Source organism: Caretta caretta, chromosome 14, assembly GCF_965140235.1.
Source record: "Caretta caretta isolate rCarCar2 chromosome 14, rCarCar1.hap1, whole genome shotgun sequence".
NCBI classification, from domain to species: Eukaryota; Metazoa; Chordata; order Testudines; family Cheloniidae; genus Caretta; species Caretta caretta.
Genome location: NC_134219.1, coordinates 19,631,257 through 19,648,974, shown reverse-complemented (window position 1 = coordinate 19,648,974; position 17,718 = coordinate 19,631,257). Strand labels below are relative to the sequence as shown.

The following is a 17,718-nucleotide window of genomic DNA, read 5'->3' as shown; positions in this document are numbered from 1 at the left end:
ATGAGGTTTCAGCCTCTCTCTTCAAAGAAAGAAGATTAACTGTTTTGTAGGCTATATTGTATTTATGTAAGCTTTGCTGACAATATGTCCATTTTAGTTGGAGGTTCGGTCTACTTATACAACCAAAAACTCTGGATTCTCGTCTGAACCGCTGATCTGAAAGTTTTCAGAAAGTAGGTCTACGTGAGATTTCCACCACGTGCTTGTTTTTAGCTTAGTCAGAATCACTCAATAATGTGTCTGGATGAAACAGCATGCTTCCGAAAATATAATAAAGGAAGAGTTCTGGGTGATTCTTATTTAATCAAATATATATATTTCAGGTAAATTGATTTAGAATTATATACAGACACTGAGCTGTATTAACACTGTAAATCCTCATGTAACGTAATAATCGAATAGGCCAAAGGTTGGGAAGATGACGACATAAGTGGAAAGGACACCAACAAAACAGTAGCCAAAGGTAAAATTTGATAATTGGCATTTTGCTAAGACTCATTAGTGTTGGGAAGGTATAAAATATAAATCGAAAATTCAAATAAATTTCTACCATATCTTTTGAAAGTTTATGTTTTTTTCCACCTTTTATAGTGCACCCGAATCATAGCTGTATAAAGAGCTATTCTTCCAGAATTTCCTTTGTCCCTTTACGTTTGAGACACAGTCATTGAACAATCTTTTCACTGCTTACATATTTTCATGTAATGCAATAAGCCCCCAAAACATTTACATAATGACAGGATTCAATTCTGCCCTCAGAAGCATCAAAAAAACGCATATACGAAAATAAAAGTAGGAATCTGAGAAGTCTACCAGATCCCCATCCACTAGCCTTGTTCTAAATCAAAGATACTATTTTAAATTAATCAAAATATATAAAATTTAAGACTTTAAGGAAAACTAGAGTTAAGGGATACCATCTGGACTGGTGGGACAAAAAGTTGTATCTGCCAAGATTTGCTTTGCAAGCAGACAGGAACATCTTGCTGTCTACACCCTTTGCACTGCCTGCTATGTTCTTACATGTAGACAGAGTAACATACAAAACCACTGTTCTTGAAGAGAAACTTATCTCCACAATTCCAACATTTGAGGTTAGCTGTTAGTGGACTGTCCAGCAGGGAAGATGGAATTTTAGTAATGTTGTGTGAAACAGGCCTTGTTTTGAGGGTTAAGAGTCAGAAGGTCAGCACTTTTTAAAAAGTGTTGGTCATTGCTGTGCTATGTAAGTTTTGCACATATCAACTGACAGTATCCCTTTACACTTTGCTCACTGTACCATGTATTGACACAGCAATATATATGATATAATCAAAGCAAGTTTAGAAATCCTCCACACAACTTGGTGAATTAAAGAAGAAAATGTCAAGCTAGTCAAATAGACTCAGAACTGCTTTGATTTTTAACGGTATAGTTTAACAGTTGTTTAATAGCCTTGGGAGATAATTGCAACAGCTGAGATAATGCAAAAAGCAATGGTGAAATATTTATGAATGCAGTCATTTCTTGGGGAAGATAAATTTTTCCTGGTTTAAATAAAAAAATGCAAGACTGCTATACTATCAAATCACTTTTTCCAAATGCACCATTTGCAAACAACATCACAAAACTGGAATCAAGATCTCTGCTCTTGTTAAGTATCAACAGATTTACCTCTGAATTTAAACTTCATAACAGGATCCAAATTTGAAGATCAACAGAATTAGACACACTAGCTTTATATTCCTTGAATCAAGCATATCTACCAGAATCTGTGAGGAAAAGGTGGAATTTTCAAAAATATTTAAGTGACTGTGGTGCTTCTGAAAATTCTATTCAAAATGCTTTTATAAGTTTGCAAGAAGAGCAATTAAGCTTTTTGTTCAATTGAACTTCAACCCAACAACAAGCCAAATGATGGCTCTGAGTCTCTAATCTATACAGCTAAACTGACAGACCCAACCAAATTAACCACACCTACCAAAACATTTCTCAACACTATACTTCTCCTGATGCTATACTGAGATACTATAAACAAGAAAGGTAGTTTACTGACTGCAGTCATTTGTCAATAAGAGACTCTTTTTTTAATCATTAGCTTTCAAAGTAAGCATTGCCAAACAGCTAAAACATATTTTTCTGCTGACAAGCTTACCAAGGAAACTAGATTTTAGTCAACTGCTTAAGAATAGTACTAACAATGGAAATAAAAATAGAAACTAAATTAAAGTGTTGTCACAGGTATAATGAAGACCAACAATGGCAAGAAAATTGTAAGTTAAAATTGATGCTTAATTCTTAAACTCACTCTAGTGTGTCCAAATATTTCAGCCACTGGGAAATGTGGGCTCATTCACTGCTCTAACCATCCTAGAATACTAGGAACAAAAGGATGCATTCAGAGTACAGCCCTAACACAATTTTATTGCTTTTGTGAATTTAAAGTCAGACTTTAATGACAGTAACAGATTTGTATATTTATGTGAATAGGTAGCCACTGAAAAAAAACCACAACACTTATAGTTTTACTCCAAGGCTCATCTGAGGCTACTCTGAGCTCCAACTTAAGCATTATTACATAAGGAAAGCAACATCGAATGAACTGCATCTCTGTACTGATTCTGGAACCATATATTACCCTACATGCAATTTTGCAAATTTTAAATACCTGATAGTTCCTGTGGGAGAAGGGAGAGGGCTGATCAGGTGAGCCATGTTGTCTGGAATGTTTATTGTTAAGGGAGAGATCTGGGGTTGCACAGGTTTCACTGGAGACTCTGGGGACTCCTGTTTTTCTCTCTTTTCATTGGACAGAGCTGTGAATGTTATCTTGATGTTTGTGCTGGGAAACCTGAAAGTACATCTGAAAAATAAAAACAAATATTTATGCAACTTGTTTACAGGTAATACATAACAGACTTTTTTGCGTAACTCACAAGCAACATTTAACCCTGATTAAAGTAGTAAAAGCCTATCTTGGGTAATGATTTGCAATTATCTTCATTTTACACACAGGCACAGAGATCTAGTAAACACTAGAAAGTCAAAATTTTAGACTTCAGAATACAAATATAATTGTATTAAGTCTATACATTATTTTACCGCTGTAACTCTCTCTAGATTTCTGTAGTCCATTTTGAGATTGAACTGGAAACATACTCCAAATGGGGTATTATTTCAAAAACATCTGAACAGCGAGTCACATCAGAAGGAATGGGTTTTGTGCATTAACAATTTACAGTATCCCAAACAATCAGTACTGCCACAGAAAAATCTCAAACCTCAGTTCGTTTAAGTATACTGAACTGTCAGTAACTACTTAAGAGAGCTAACAAGTCCTCCAATATCCATTCATCAGTAGTATTTTGTTCACTATGGCCCTGATCCTGCAAACCCTTATGAAGTTACTTAACTTTACTCTCTGAGTAGTCCTATTGCGAAACTATTCAGAGAAGTAAAGTTAAGCAGATGCATAAGTGTTTGTAGGATCAGGACCTATGTAATTTCACTCGTATTAGTTAAAAGCAATTTTTGTTCTTTTTCTCCTAAACCACTTTATTTACTATGCATACAGCAATGCTAATGGTGCCTAACTGTAAAAGCAATAGGTACTACCAGAAATGAACAGTCATGGCAAATGTAGCCTTAATTTAGACTCAGAAAAACAGACTGTTTAAGACAGATTTAATGCAAAAATTGTCACTTATAAACAAAAAGTTAAACCGTAAGTCTGTATGTTTGCTTTAACTGTTAACTGTTTTAAATTTGATAAAATCCAGTTATATAAACAATATGCAAAAATGTTTAATTTTTGTATACATTAATTAAAAACCCATCTTTAATGAACTTTTAAAACATTCCCCCCCCCCCACGCGCGCTCATTAGGCAAGCACTACAGCTTTTAGAAATTAACCCAATTAAACAGGAGAATAGGCTATTTATAGTTTAACTGTACACAAACAGATTGAGCATACCTACATTTAATTCTGTTATTAACCATAGCACCAACAAAAACCATTTCAAGTAATTTTACCTTTTGCTCATAATCAGCAATAAGCTAATAATGTTAGATGTACTGCTGCCCTCTCCTCCCTGGAAATCTGTCAGATATGCACAGGACTGAACCCATGTTAGATATGCAAAGGACCCAATGCATGGCCATATTTACATGCCCCTCAACGAGAGGCTTTGTCAATGACAATCTACAAACAAACTTTAGAAACCATATTGCGAAGCGATCCTTTTACACGGATCTATAGTAGAACCTCAGAGTTACAAACGTCTCGGAAATGGAGGTTGTTTGTAACTCTAAATGTTCAGAACTCTGAACAAAATGTTATGATTGTTCTTTAAAAAGTTTAAAACTGAACACTGACTTAATATAGCTTTGAAACTTTACTAGGCAGAAGAAAAATGCTGCTTTCCCTTTATTTTTTTAGTACTTTACTTTTAACATAGTACAGTACCATGTTTGCGTTTTTTAACATCTCTGCTGCTGCATGATTGTGTACTTCCAGTTCCAAATGAGATGTGTGGTTGATTGCTCAGTTCATAACTCTGAGGTTCTATTGTAGTTTTATTAAGAAAGGAAACAAAGCTGCTTTGGAACAGGTGCAAGCAGCATTTGTTCCAAGTGTCACTATAACTTTGGCACAACTTTTAAGGATAGATGCATCTAATGCAAACATGGACATTCACTGCTAGTGAGAATGGATCATGTTTTCCTATGTTACATGCTTAAAGAGTAAGAGGGGGGGAAAATGTGACTGTGACCTTCCTTTCAATCTCATTTCATAAGGACCATGTCTGAGTTTAACAGACAACTTGATTCCGAAGCATGCTTGATGTACTAAATTGGGAACAGAATCTATGCCAAAACACTGCACATGGGCTGCAGCAGGAAAGTGAAATGGACTAGACTCTCCTTGTTTCACTATGCAATCCTAGCTAATTGTTTTTAAACTAACAGCCACAATGAAGGACTGTAGCTGAGAAATGTAGAAAAACTTGAGTATACAGTAAAGATGACATTACTGCTACACCATAAAGCTGGAATTCCTTGCTCTTTCTACAGAAAAGGAATAAAGGAATAAAGTTTGTTTTGTTGAAAGCCAACCTTATCCCAACCAACATTTCTCTTAACAACGACATCATCACTCTTCAAGAGCACACAAACAGAAAGCAAGCAAAGGCATCCATTTTGTCAGCACAGAAGAATAAGCCAGAATGTTTACTTTAAGTAAACATTAATAACAGAAATTGAGTAGCAATATTGTATGTTTGAAACCTAAATATTTAGACTTTTGTGGAACAGACTTTTCTACATATTTTATGTAACTATTTTGCAGATTCAAGTCTATTTACTCCTCAGTCTCAATGACTGAATACTTTGTAGAGAAGACTCACTTCAACTGAAGAGCAATACAGAAGCAGCTGTACATAACTTCAAGTGCTGATTCAGTGTTCAGACTGGTTATTGCATAGTACAAGGATACCATCTACTAGTAAGCAGGCAATGCTCCAAAATGCTGCTGGGCTTTTACTGGGGAGCGGGAGAGAGGCTTCATAACCTAAACTGAAGTACAGGCAAATCCAAAGACACAAAATTTGAATTCCAGGTCAGCTTCAGCACAAACCCCCTCTTCCTACATATCTATCTACACTCCACTAAAAATTCTTCCCTCTTGTGTTGCCATTCTGTCTCCTGATCGCTTCTTAGCCCCTGGCCATCATACACAAAGATACGGAACAGCTTCCCCCCTGCCAAGTCCAAGGCCCTGATTCCAAAAACTATATCTGAGACCACTGTGGCTCTCAAGTGTTGGTCAAGTGTGAGAAGATAGGAGCTTTGCGTAACCAAAGCTCTGTACTGGATATTAAACTCTGTGCCAAGCTTAACATCACTTGTAACAAGCTAGGTACTATATTTATACTGTGTGAGCATTACCACCATACTTTTCAACATTTCAAATGCTGGGCTCTGAGAGGATGGTGTTATACGGAGAATATAATATGATTCCAGCTAAACTTCTAATCTAGTTAAACATGTGAACACCTAAATATTTGCATTTCATCTTACTGTACCACTGAAACCTTCCTGCTCTATTACGCATGGGAAGGTATTGCAGTTCACAGTGAGAAATCAAATGGGTACATTTGGGATTGATCAAAAACAGTTAAAATATTTTCAAACCACCAGTTACAGGGTGAAAAGTGTGTGTCATATTTCTAAGTGGTGAAAATAAATATTTCCAAAAGCTACATAACAACATGGTTTTACCAGCTCCAAAATTCATAACTGATAGCATACACTTTTAGGTCATTTAAAAAAAGAAGAATGAATCAGGACAACAGTACTTGTGTTGTATTTATTATTTACATAGCTCCAAATGGAGGACAGGTCCCTGCCCTAAAGACCTTATCATCTAAACAGAAAACATACCGAGCACAGACTAGAGGGTGGGAGTAAGATGTAGCACACAATATTTTTATTCTACACAAATAAATCCAGAATGGATTGAGTAATGAAATTGGGGAGGACAGAGGGGTAGAGAAAAAAAGCAAATCCACAGATTGACTTTTCCAATCACTCCTTGGGAGCAGGGACTGCCATTTACTATGTGTCTGTATAGCACGTAGCAAAATGGGACTGGGCAGGCATTACTGCAATGTAAGTGTTAAATAAATAAAAATAATTTCATAGGCTGCTAGATAATGGTTTCATTAGAGGAGCAAATGTGTACAGTATGGTTGTACTTGTCACATCCACATTTCCAGCATTCCCTCTTTGCTTCACAGCTCTGTCCATGCTGTTGGCGGGGGTGGAGGGGGGCAGAATTATACTCTTGTAAAATTTATCACCTGACTGGATTCCTACTCCTGTCTCAGCACCCAGCCATGAAACAGGCTAGAACTCCTAGCTCTCACCGATGTGTCCTTTGTGGCACCAGTATTTCAAGTCCTATTGTCAGACCCAGCGCTTCAATATTCCCTAGAACAGTGGTTCTCAACCAGGGGTAAAAGCACACCCCTGGGGGTACAAAGAGGACTTCCAGGGGGTACCTCAACTCATCTAGGTATTTGCCTAGTTTTATAACAGGCTACACGTAAAGCACTAGTGATGTCATTATAAACTAAAATTTCACACAGACAAAATGAGAAAGTAAGCAATTTTTCAGTAACAGTTTGCCATGACACTTTTGTATTTTATGTCCAATTCTGTAAGCAAGTCAGTTTTAAGTGAGGTGAAACTTGAGGTACGCAAGACAAATGAGACTCCTGAAAGGGGTACAGTAGTCTGGAAAGGTTGAGAACCACTGCCCTAGACCATTCAGTTTGAAGCTGTCTTGTAGTGATCAAGACATGGTTTGGCAACACCATTTGCCCCTACAGAACGAGTCAATTCCTTCGATCAACACCTCCATTTTTCAAATGGAAGTATATTATGAGGACTTAGCACTGATAACCCTACGAATCATCCCGGTATCAAAATCTTCAGGGGAGATTCCTTTTAGAAGACGTTGTAAAACTTTTACTAAAAAAAAAATCTGGAAAATAGCTAGGAACAATAAAGGGATAAGGAGTGGGAATGACAAGGATCCTCTATCTTCCCCACTGTACTTTATTTCAAATAGAAATGAAAGTAATCAACAAGAATCTTGGGTCACTCTGTAGGTTTTCACTTAGGATTTCTTTGATAGCAAAGTAATCACCAATAATGTGATCCACAGTCTCTGTTCCTCCCCTTCTACGATTGTTGAATTGACCAAGGGAGAGAAAGACAGATCACAGTATTTCCCAAGATAAAACCATCCTTCCCCTGGAGTGTCATTTACATCATAACAAGGATCCCCTTTTCTTTTGGCTTCAGGATGGCTTCTCAATAATTTAGACTTTCATCCCCAGTTTGGATTCCTCTCCTCTTTTACACAATTTTCTTTTACCTCGTCTACCCTTCAATATACCAGAAAACCACCATGATCTTCACTGAAGATTGTTCAGCCTACAAGGAAGCATGACCCTTCAAAGGTACATTGTATATAAACAGCACTTCCATCACAGGCTGACAATGTTGTGTGATACACATAGCTGGGGGGAGGGTGTGCCTGGAGATGGGGTAGTTGCTCTTAAGATATTCCAGTGCATGCTTGCCCACTTCGAGTCCTGAACTGTTTTTCATTTATATTTTACATAAAGCAACTCAACTGTTTTATCCAAAATAGTTCTGGAAAGTTTGTAATGTTACACAGCATTTTATTTCTTCCATATTACAGTACTACAGCAATATTTAAACTGTTAAGTGAAAAGTTTTGCTACCAAATTTATGATCAAGGTGTAGAATTGTCTGCCATCCAGGCTTACTTAACATTACAAATTTAGGAAGTTAGGATTTTAAAACATTTGTAAACTGTTTAGGTATTTAATTCATCATGAAAATAGTTTATAGAAAGAGTCACAATAGAGTCTTTTCTCTTTTTGCTGCTTCATTGATTACTAGTTTGATAGGAAATGGCTGACAAAAAACGTATTACATTATAAACAAAATACAACCCCCTCCCCCCATTTAAATTTGCAGTTTGGTAATGTGAACACACTGTTCAGTTATCACCTAAATTAGACTGTAGGAGTAGAGGGGCTGTTTGGAGTCAAAGAGTTGTGCTCAGTTTGCTTCAAACTCCAAAGCGAAGCATAGAAACCACTAAGAAATCCCGGAGATGGGGTAAAGCACTGCATTTTTAGATACTTAAAAGTGATAAAAGTTTGTCAACTTGAGGAGTAACAAGTTTATCCCTGAGGGAGAAAGGGATTCTGCTCCTTCACTTATCCTTACCACCAGTGCCATCCCACACCTCCAACAGAAGGTATCTTATGTTTTATACTACATCAGCTAAATTTTGTACCATGGAACTTCAGGTTCATGGGCACTTTGCTTGGCGTATGCAAACTGAACGATTCATTCCCAGAACATTTTGTAACATTAGCTCAAACAAGTTGGGATTATGTTTAAGAGAATTCCAAATTGACATATTTTGCAAGTCACACACCAATCAACTCAAACAACAGACTTTAAGAGCAGAGGAGCTGTTTTTTTTTACTTCAGCCCTCAATGGAACCAACAGAAATGAAATTTATGAAAAACAGGAACTGGGATATTATGCTTTGTTTTAGAGCTAAATTTACAAGATATTCTTAGCAAGATTTTACATTCTAGTATTGTTGCTGAGTTTACAAATTCAGCATTGCTTAAAGTATTTCTGCTTAATATGGTTCATATGAACATGTAGAAACAATTAACTAAGTTACAAATACAGTCAGTCTTCAGAATGTGATCTTCTCTGGACACTGAAAAATATTCGTAAAAAGCAAAGGTCATTTTAAAAAGTTTTAAATTAATTTAATAATGTAATAACTTCTATAAAAAACTGTTAAGGTAAATTTTAACACTAGCTCCAAAGCAGCTCCCAATTTAAACTATATGTAGATATGTAAATCCATCTAGACAGTTCCATAAAATTAATTCAAACAATCCCCATTACTGTTTTAGATTTTTATCTCAAATTCCTCAGCATTAAATGTTTTATTATATTAATAACTGAAATGCAAACTATTCAAAATATTTAAATATATTTAAAGAAAACAAATAATTGTTCAGATATTCTTGTAAAAATTCCTTCTAGGAATACCCAAATAAGACAACTGCTAACAATGTAAGAAATGCTATAATGGAGACTTACAGGGGGAAAGAGGACTCATTTTCTTGCAATAAAAAAAGGGAATGACATTGAATCTTCTCCCTAAATGATGAGGTTTTGGTGTATTTTTTTAAGCTGCTTTTTAATCGTACCATTTATACCCATGTGTTTCCACTAGAAATTCCAGCTTCAGGGATTTTGTGACTAAGTCGTAAAAATTCACGCACGGTGTGAAGAGATTTATGAAAAAATTCACTGATTTCACAAAATTTGTTTACTAAATATTACAAGTCAAACGCGAGAGTAATGAAACATGAAGATTTCAAACACTAACAGCTTTTAAAAAAGGAAGTTTTCATGCCTCTTCTATTTGCTCTAGGCAACACCCTTTGCTGACAATGTAAAAAACTACCTAAGTAGAAGAGCAGTGTTGCTTCCTATAAACAGGAAGACAAATTTTGGATCAGGGTATGGGGTGGAATTTTTAGTGTGTGTGTTTTTTTAAAATAAACCCTGATTTGGGTAATTTGCCACCAGTTTCCACTTCAATTACGTTTGGCCATTTACTGATTATGACTCATTTTTCTAAATGAAATCATCAAGAGCAATTGCATTTTAAGTAGGGGCAACTAGTTCTTAGGGGCAGGGGAGGAAAGCATGTCCTCCTGGATGATTCTCTCAACTACCTCCACAGGCTGATATGCCTTAGTGCAGTGGTCTTCAAACTTTTTTCTGGCAACCCAGCAGAAGAAAACTGTTGATGCCCGTGACCCAACGGAGCTGGGGATGAGAGGTTTGGAGTGTGGGAGGGGCTCAGAACTGGGGCAGAGGGTCGGGGGTGAGGGCTACGAGGTGGAGCCGGGAATGAGGGGTTCAGGGTGGGGGAGGGTTCTCTGGGCTGGGGCAGGGGATTGGGGTATGGGCTTACCTCCAGTGGCTCCTGGTCAGCAGCGCAGTGGGAGTGCAGAGGCAGGTTTCCCGCCTGTCCTGGCACCGCGGACCACGCTGTGCCCTGGAAGCGGCCAGTAGCAGGTCCGATTCCTAGATGGAGCTCCACAGCTATTGCCTGCAGGCACCGCCCCCCCCCCAGCTCCCATTGGCCAGTTCCCAGCCAATGGGATTGCAGAGCCAGTGCTCGTAGCAGCACACAGAGCCCTGTGCCCCCCCCCCCCCCCGCCTAGGAGCTGGACCTGCTGATGGCCGCTTCCGGGGTCAGCATGGTGTCTGAACAGGTAGGGACTAGCCTGCCTTAGCCGGGCAGCACTGCCAGCAGAACTTTTAATAGCTCTGGTCAGGACCACCAACTGGGCCGCCATGACTTGGCATCTTACATTCCGTGACCCAGTACTGGGTCGCGACCCACAGTTTGAAAACCACTGCCTTAGTGAAACTTCCTTCCAAGTTTCCATTAACTCTACATATTAATTGGCAAAGGGCTGAAAGTTGCAAAGCATATTCTCCCACCAATATCAGAGCATCAGTGCCTCTGCAACAATCAGCTTCAAGATAGTCTAGGGAGCAAGAGGTCAGGACCATTAAATTGACAAGTAGCTCTTTTTTGCATGAGGCACATTTTTCCACTTAAACATTTCAGTATTTTAGCATATGCTGTTATTGTTCACATGCTCTAACAACCATGAAAAAAAACTACCACAGTGTCCGATTTGTGATGCAAAAACTTATATATAAATTAGGACTCAGCACAAAAGAAGTGTCCCACTATGTCAAGATAATATTCCAGTTACACATTTGCCCAATCTGGTCAACATAATTTTGCAGAATCTCAAGAGGCAGGCACAGAAATGTGCCAGTAAAACCACGCACTACCACACTGGAGATTCAAGGTACAATCTTGCAGCTTGAGTGGGGAAGCGAGTACCTGAAAATCTGTAGAGATCTCAGTACCAGTTCTAAAATGGCTACTGACTACTTCCAGAAGGATCTGGAACTAGCTCTCCTCTGCCAGAGAAACAGGATGTCACTATGACACAAAGATATAGACGGTGGCTGAGGAAGAGGGAAAAAAAATAAATATTCACAAACATGTTTACCTTTATCAGCTAATGCATATTTGGGAATGAATGAATTTCAAACATGAATACGGGTATTTAATACTTCTTTCCCTCTCAAAAGGTAATTAAACCACAAACAATATATAGTGACATCCCAAATTTTCAGCCAACACCATAATTCTTCTTTTGCAGTCAGACATTTAATGCTCTTCAAGCATCAGCCATACAAAAATTGGCATTCATCAGTTGCAAGTAATACTGATGCTAGTCTACATTCTTGGAAGTGTGCTTTGCTTAATTAGAAATACATATACTGAAACTATAAATTCCCACCACAAGATCTTCTGATTCTTACATGGTAAAATGTTAAAGTCACCAAGGGGGTGGGGAAAGAAACAACCCTAAAGAAACCTAATACAGTAGCCCTGCATAGGCTACAAGGAGTAGTGAAAGAAACTGGCCTGCAGGCAGGAATGTAGGCAGCAGTTACTGTAGAAACCAAGCTCTTCACTGCTTTTCTCTAAGCAAAAGAAAGAGACAAAAGAGCTGGAAAACAGCGATCGATGGGAAGCAGCTTATAAAGCTGCTTGTCACATCTGCTGCAGCAAAACCAGACACTAATTCATTAAAACTGCTCATGTAATGCCTCTGGAATTTGAGGCTCCCCAGTCTGTGAATACAAAAGAAACTCCGCCTATGGAAATAGTACATTTTCAAGTATTTAGCATCTCTGTATACAAAAGCAGTGTGCAGTCTGGTTGTGTGGTCTCCATCAGTAAATTTCATCCTAAACTGATAAAGTTTACTTCATTTTTAAAAAAAGATGCCCATACCTGTATCAGATTTATAAATGGCTATTTCAGCACCTGACAAACCATACATCACTGCACTATACTATAGCTTCTAACTAAAAATAAAAAAGTAAAATCAATTCCTATTTCTTCCTTTCATACAATTGCACTATAGAATGATTCTCCTATTACCACCAAATATTTAAGCCTACATTTTCAACTGTTCTGAAACACTTTAGCTTTTTATAAAATGTGTTATTTTTAGTAAAAGGAAGTAGACACTATATAAAATAACAGTACTATATTCCTTTACTATTGTGCAGGCCAGTCACAGATATCCACGTCAGCATTTTCCCCCGTCAGCACATCTTGGGGGTACTGCTTGGCTGCAAAGGAACATGTGGAAACACCGCACTCTAACAATATCATCATTCACTTCTAAGTAAACTGTCAGCAACAGATTTGCCTGCAAAACCATATTAAAACCAACAAATCCTTTAAAACCGAGTACTTTAGTGTTGTAGTATCCCTTACAATGAAAACAAAAGGGGGAAGTAGAGAAAGTGCTGTCATGAAATGTTGAGATACGTGCACAACTATAAAAGGCACCTATGACTCTCAGGTTAGAACAAAGTGGTATATGTATTACCTCATCAGATACCTATATTCTATCACAAGTTATGCCAAAACTCGCTTATCATTAAAATAGCTATCTGTAGAGGCAAGTCTGCATATATGCAACTTTACATCTGAATCAAGAGAATGACGTCTACTTAACACTAGGGGTTTGTCTACACTATACCCGTTACAGTGGCACACCTCTGGCGGTGCATCCGTGTTGTTGTAGCACCATAGTGTGTAAACAGCCACAACAGCAACAGAAGTAGCTTTTCAATCACTGTATTTAATCCACCCCCCAAGAGAAGCAGTAGCTAGGTCAACAGCTGGTCAGCCTAATGATGTTTAATTTTTTATACTCCTCAGTGACACAGCTAGGTCAACCTAAGTTTTATGTATAGGCCAGGTCTAAGCTTCTGAGAAGCCCAGTCTCTCTGTACTTGGTAATACTGTCCATTACCTCATCTGTTAATCCGCGATTACTGCAGCCCACTGAAAAAGTGAGCCAGAGGCCACAAGTAGTACTTCATATTTATCCCAACTTCAAACAGAAATAATTGTTATTTTTTCCTCTCTAGATCAGCACTGGGATGATCAGAAAACAGAATTTTGTCAGACTCCTCTCCCAGCTGTATCCCTGTTAGGTCTACTCCACAACTAGCCCTGCAGTACAGAGTGAAGTGCTAAAGGACACCCATGGTTTTAGCTGTACTCTGAGCTCTATGTTTTTAACATAACTGTACTGCTAATGGATTTGTTTAGACCAGTGGGTCTCAACACACAGGCCACTTGCAGCCCAATTAGCACACAGCTGCAGCTCATGTGACATCCTCAGGGCCATAACAAGCTGTATATATATTCTGTGGGTGCAGCTGACATAACACAGAGAGATGCACATGTGGCCGACAATGGGTAAACAGGTTGAGAACCACTGGTATAGATCCATGTACAATGTATGGATTCTCCATGCCTCAAGAGAGCTCCTGAGAGGATACAACCTTAAGTATGCGTAGTCACAGTTCATAATTACAGTATGCATAACAGGCAACAGAAAAGTACAATATGGGAAAGATTAATGAAGATGAAATATACAGTAATCATAATACTAAATCTAACAAGACATTCATGTTAGAAAGAATAAATACTTCGGACATAGATCCTTGCATCGAGTTTTCTGAAGAAGTTTCATTATCCCCATTTTACAAATGAGGAAACAGACACGGAGAGGTTAAGTAACTTGCCAAGGGTCAATGGGAGAGTCAAAAACAGAACCCAATACTCTGATGCTAACTTAAAACTTATCATATAGAAACCAATTCTTAGAGCTCTTAGTTTAATGCTTTGATTCTAATTATACCTATGAGTTCATGAAACAGAGAGGCCCTTTGTGGCCTGTAACCCTTTGTTCTAAGCTTTTCATCTGCATATACCCACCTTCTCTCGAAGATGACAGAGTAAAGTTGTTAGAATCCATGACCAGACATCATGTCAGGTGAATTTAAAAGCCATATTGTAAGAATGCCCTACTTTACGTGACTGCTCTAACCATATGCTTGGAAAAGTTATGAGAAACTTATGCCTTGATTTCAGGAAGTCCAAGCTCCTAGAAGTCACCAATTGTGAAAGGAAGTCTTAACTCTTGTTTACAGGTTCTATGCTCAGTGCTGAACAACAAAGAGCCTAGTTACTTTAAGACATTTTGAGAATCCCACTTTCTTGGTCAAAGCCAATGTCAAGATGTTAATGACATGCAGTCACATCACTTAAGATGAAACAACCCGCCCAAAAATACCTGGACCAGTCTAAGCACCCTCCAGTAGCAGAAATCAGATTAAGAATAAAATTTATAATCAAACTAAATTAAAGAGGAAAAAATGAAATATTTTTGATATACAACCATTTTCACATACACACATGCTACGTTCAGTCACATCTGTGACGTAATAAAAACAAACATCCATTTACATTTCTATACCACCTCCCACCAGAGGATCTCAAAGCACTACAAGAATCAACATAATGAATTAAGCCACACAACACACATGTAAGGTGGGTATTAACCCCACATTTCAGATAGGGGGAACAGGCACAGAGAGGTTAGTGACTTGCCTGAAGTGTTACAAGAAGTATGCAGCAGAACTAGGAACTAGATTTTCCAACTCCTGGTCTTTGCTTTAACCCTAGGATCATCCCCCTCCTTCCCAACCTCTCCCTGATCCCACCTTGAGGAGAAAAATTTATCTATGTCCTGCGAGCTGAAAAATTCCTTTGAATCAGGTTAAACAATTTCAAATGTACGAGCTGACTGCAAAGGAACAGTAGAGCGACTCAAAGCAGTTAAGGCTAGATGGTAGACAGCAAGGTGAAAAAAAAACTTGAAGTCTGAAGTTTGTAAGACCTCCACTTTCAGATCAATGTATTTATTTTCTTAGATTTGTTTCTGTGTTAGTAGACTACCTCTCCCACATGTCCTTCCCAAAACCACAGCTGAGAGAACGTGTAGTCTCCTGCACTTCACCCTCAGGCAAAGTGAGCATGATGGCAAAGCTACATATGAGGTGCATGCATTCTCTTTAGGAGCTGGACATACTCTGCTTGTGTTGTGGGGCTGTAGGTGTTCATGTACAGCAGTCATAGACATCTCACTTCTTACGCATCTATTGGAGCTTACACAACAAATTTCTGGGAAATTGGGAAGATGACTACATGCTGAATTTGCCACTGTTTCTGCCTCTCTGAAAGAGCTTCACTGCTGTAAAAATGATGAACTAGTAATAGGAAAAATTTGTCTAGACCATGAGAGAAAGCTAACATCAGGAATGCATTCTCAGAAAATAAAAGTAAAAATTCAGGGCATCAGATTAAGACACAGCCATCAAACAACATACTGCTTAAAACAGCTTTGATATTAAATTAAAATGACTCAAGAAACAGAACTTGCTTCTGTCCGGGGCAGCTAGCAATAAAGGAAAGGCTCATCAGCATTTAAATACATTTTTGGGTTTAATTAGTCCATCTAAAAAACTTCAAGCTGACAGTATCTCTAAAAATGGAACCTTCTCCAAGTCAACAAAATGAAAGTTAATCTCTCTAAAACGAACTGATATTTATTTAAAAATGCAGTTATATCCTTAAAAGTAAGTATCTAATATTTTGGGGGGTAGTATTACTCTTAACACACAGGTTGTTGGACATATAACTGAGATCCTAAACACTTGGAATAATTAAAAATCCCAGAAGACTTTTTCACAAATCCAGTCATGTTAGACCCTTGTGTCATGGCTAAATTGTAATTAAAGTATTTACATTCCGCCTACCTAGATTCCCCCATATCTTTTCAGCTAGCTAAGCAAGTGATACTTGGTGTGGGAAGAAGTGAGTGATATTGAACTATATCAGCTTCAGATAGCCAAAAACAGAGCTCCTAGCTTGTCTTACGCTGGAAGGTGGAGATTTAACACTGGGATTCATTTCATGATAGTATCTTTAAATAAACTGTTGTTCAACTCCTGTCCTAAATGACTGAACACAATTCACCATTAACTGTGTTCTGCTTCAGAGGCAGATGCATTTCAGTAGGTGGGTAGCAAGGTATACAGTGCTCAGAGTGATCCTCCAGGATGAAAGGTTCTATATGAAATCATATTCAAAGATAACATTTAGTCCAGTCAGACATAATGAATCCTCATCAGACATTTTTGCTTTAAGTCATACATTTTGTGCTCTTTTAGAAGCAGTTTCTTTTGGTTTTATTGCAGGATTCTCTGAAGAAAAACAAAATTCACACTGTGACTTAGCTTTGCTGATCCATTACATTCCCTTAAAAGCCAACGGAGAACAGCTTTCCACACTAGAAGCACTGAATTTCTACTGTCTCCCCTGAGGCATTTTGGAGGATCAGAAGAATCTCTGAGTTTTAACCTGAAGGTGTGAGGATTTACACCATTTTTAATCCATTTCCTTTAAATTCTTTCCACTGAATGCATCCGATGAAGTGAGCTGTACCTCACGAAAGCTTATGCTCCAATAAATTTGTTAGTCCCTAAGGTGCCACAAGTACCCCTTTTCATTTTGCAAATACAGACTAACACGGCTGCTACTCTGAAACCTGTCCCTCTTCAGCGGACGCTAGACCTAATCCAAGACTGGAATTCCATTAAACCAGAGTTTAAAATTATGGGGTAGATAACAACTAGCCCTGTACTATTTAAAAGCTTCCACAACAGCAACTAACCCTGTAGCACAGAATCCCCCCTTCCCTTCTGAGGAAACCAAGTTGGTATAGCTATTTAAGTTGGTAAAATACTTTGGGGACCCTTTTAAACAAAGAACACTACAAAAATGCCAGATACAAAATCTGCAACAGCAAGGACACCATAGCACCACTAAACCAAAGGGAAAATTTTTGCTCACTTGCTCCAACAATTAAGTTGCCGCAGGTAAGCAAAAATTTGAAAAGCTGCTCTAAATGCATTAGAGCTTGCTATAAAAAAGCAGCCAAGTTTGCTCAGCCCAGCTTCCCCAGCATATCAACTGGGCTTCATTTTTCACTGAATGGGACTCTCAAACTGACATGCAAACCACTTGTCATCTTGAAAACTCTCAGACAAATGTGTTCATATATTG

The 17,718-nt window shown here is 38.1% G+C and overlaps 1 protein-coding gene across 5 annotated transcripts in view; it reads right to left on the bottom strand.

Annotated features, from left to right (window-relative positions):
- The window catches only part of FOXK2 (forkhead box K2), a 103,782-nt gene that overhangs the window by 22,863 nt on the left and 63,201 nt on the right, over positions 1-17,718 (bottom strand). For all 5 annotated transcript variants that reach the window (XM_075119346.1, XM_075119349.1, XM_075119347.1 and 2 more), the window contains one exon: positions 2,648-2,842. In XM_075119346.1, coding sequence (XP_074975447.1) covers positions 2,648-2,842 — 195 coding nt within the window. The remainder of the gene's footprint in view (positions 1-2,647; positions 2,843-17,718) is intronic.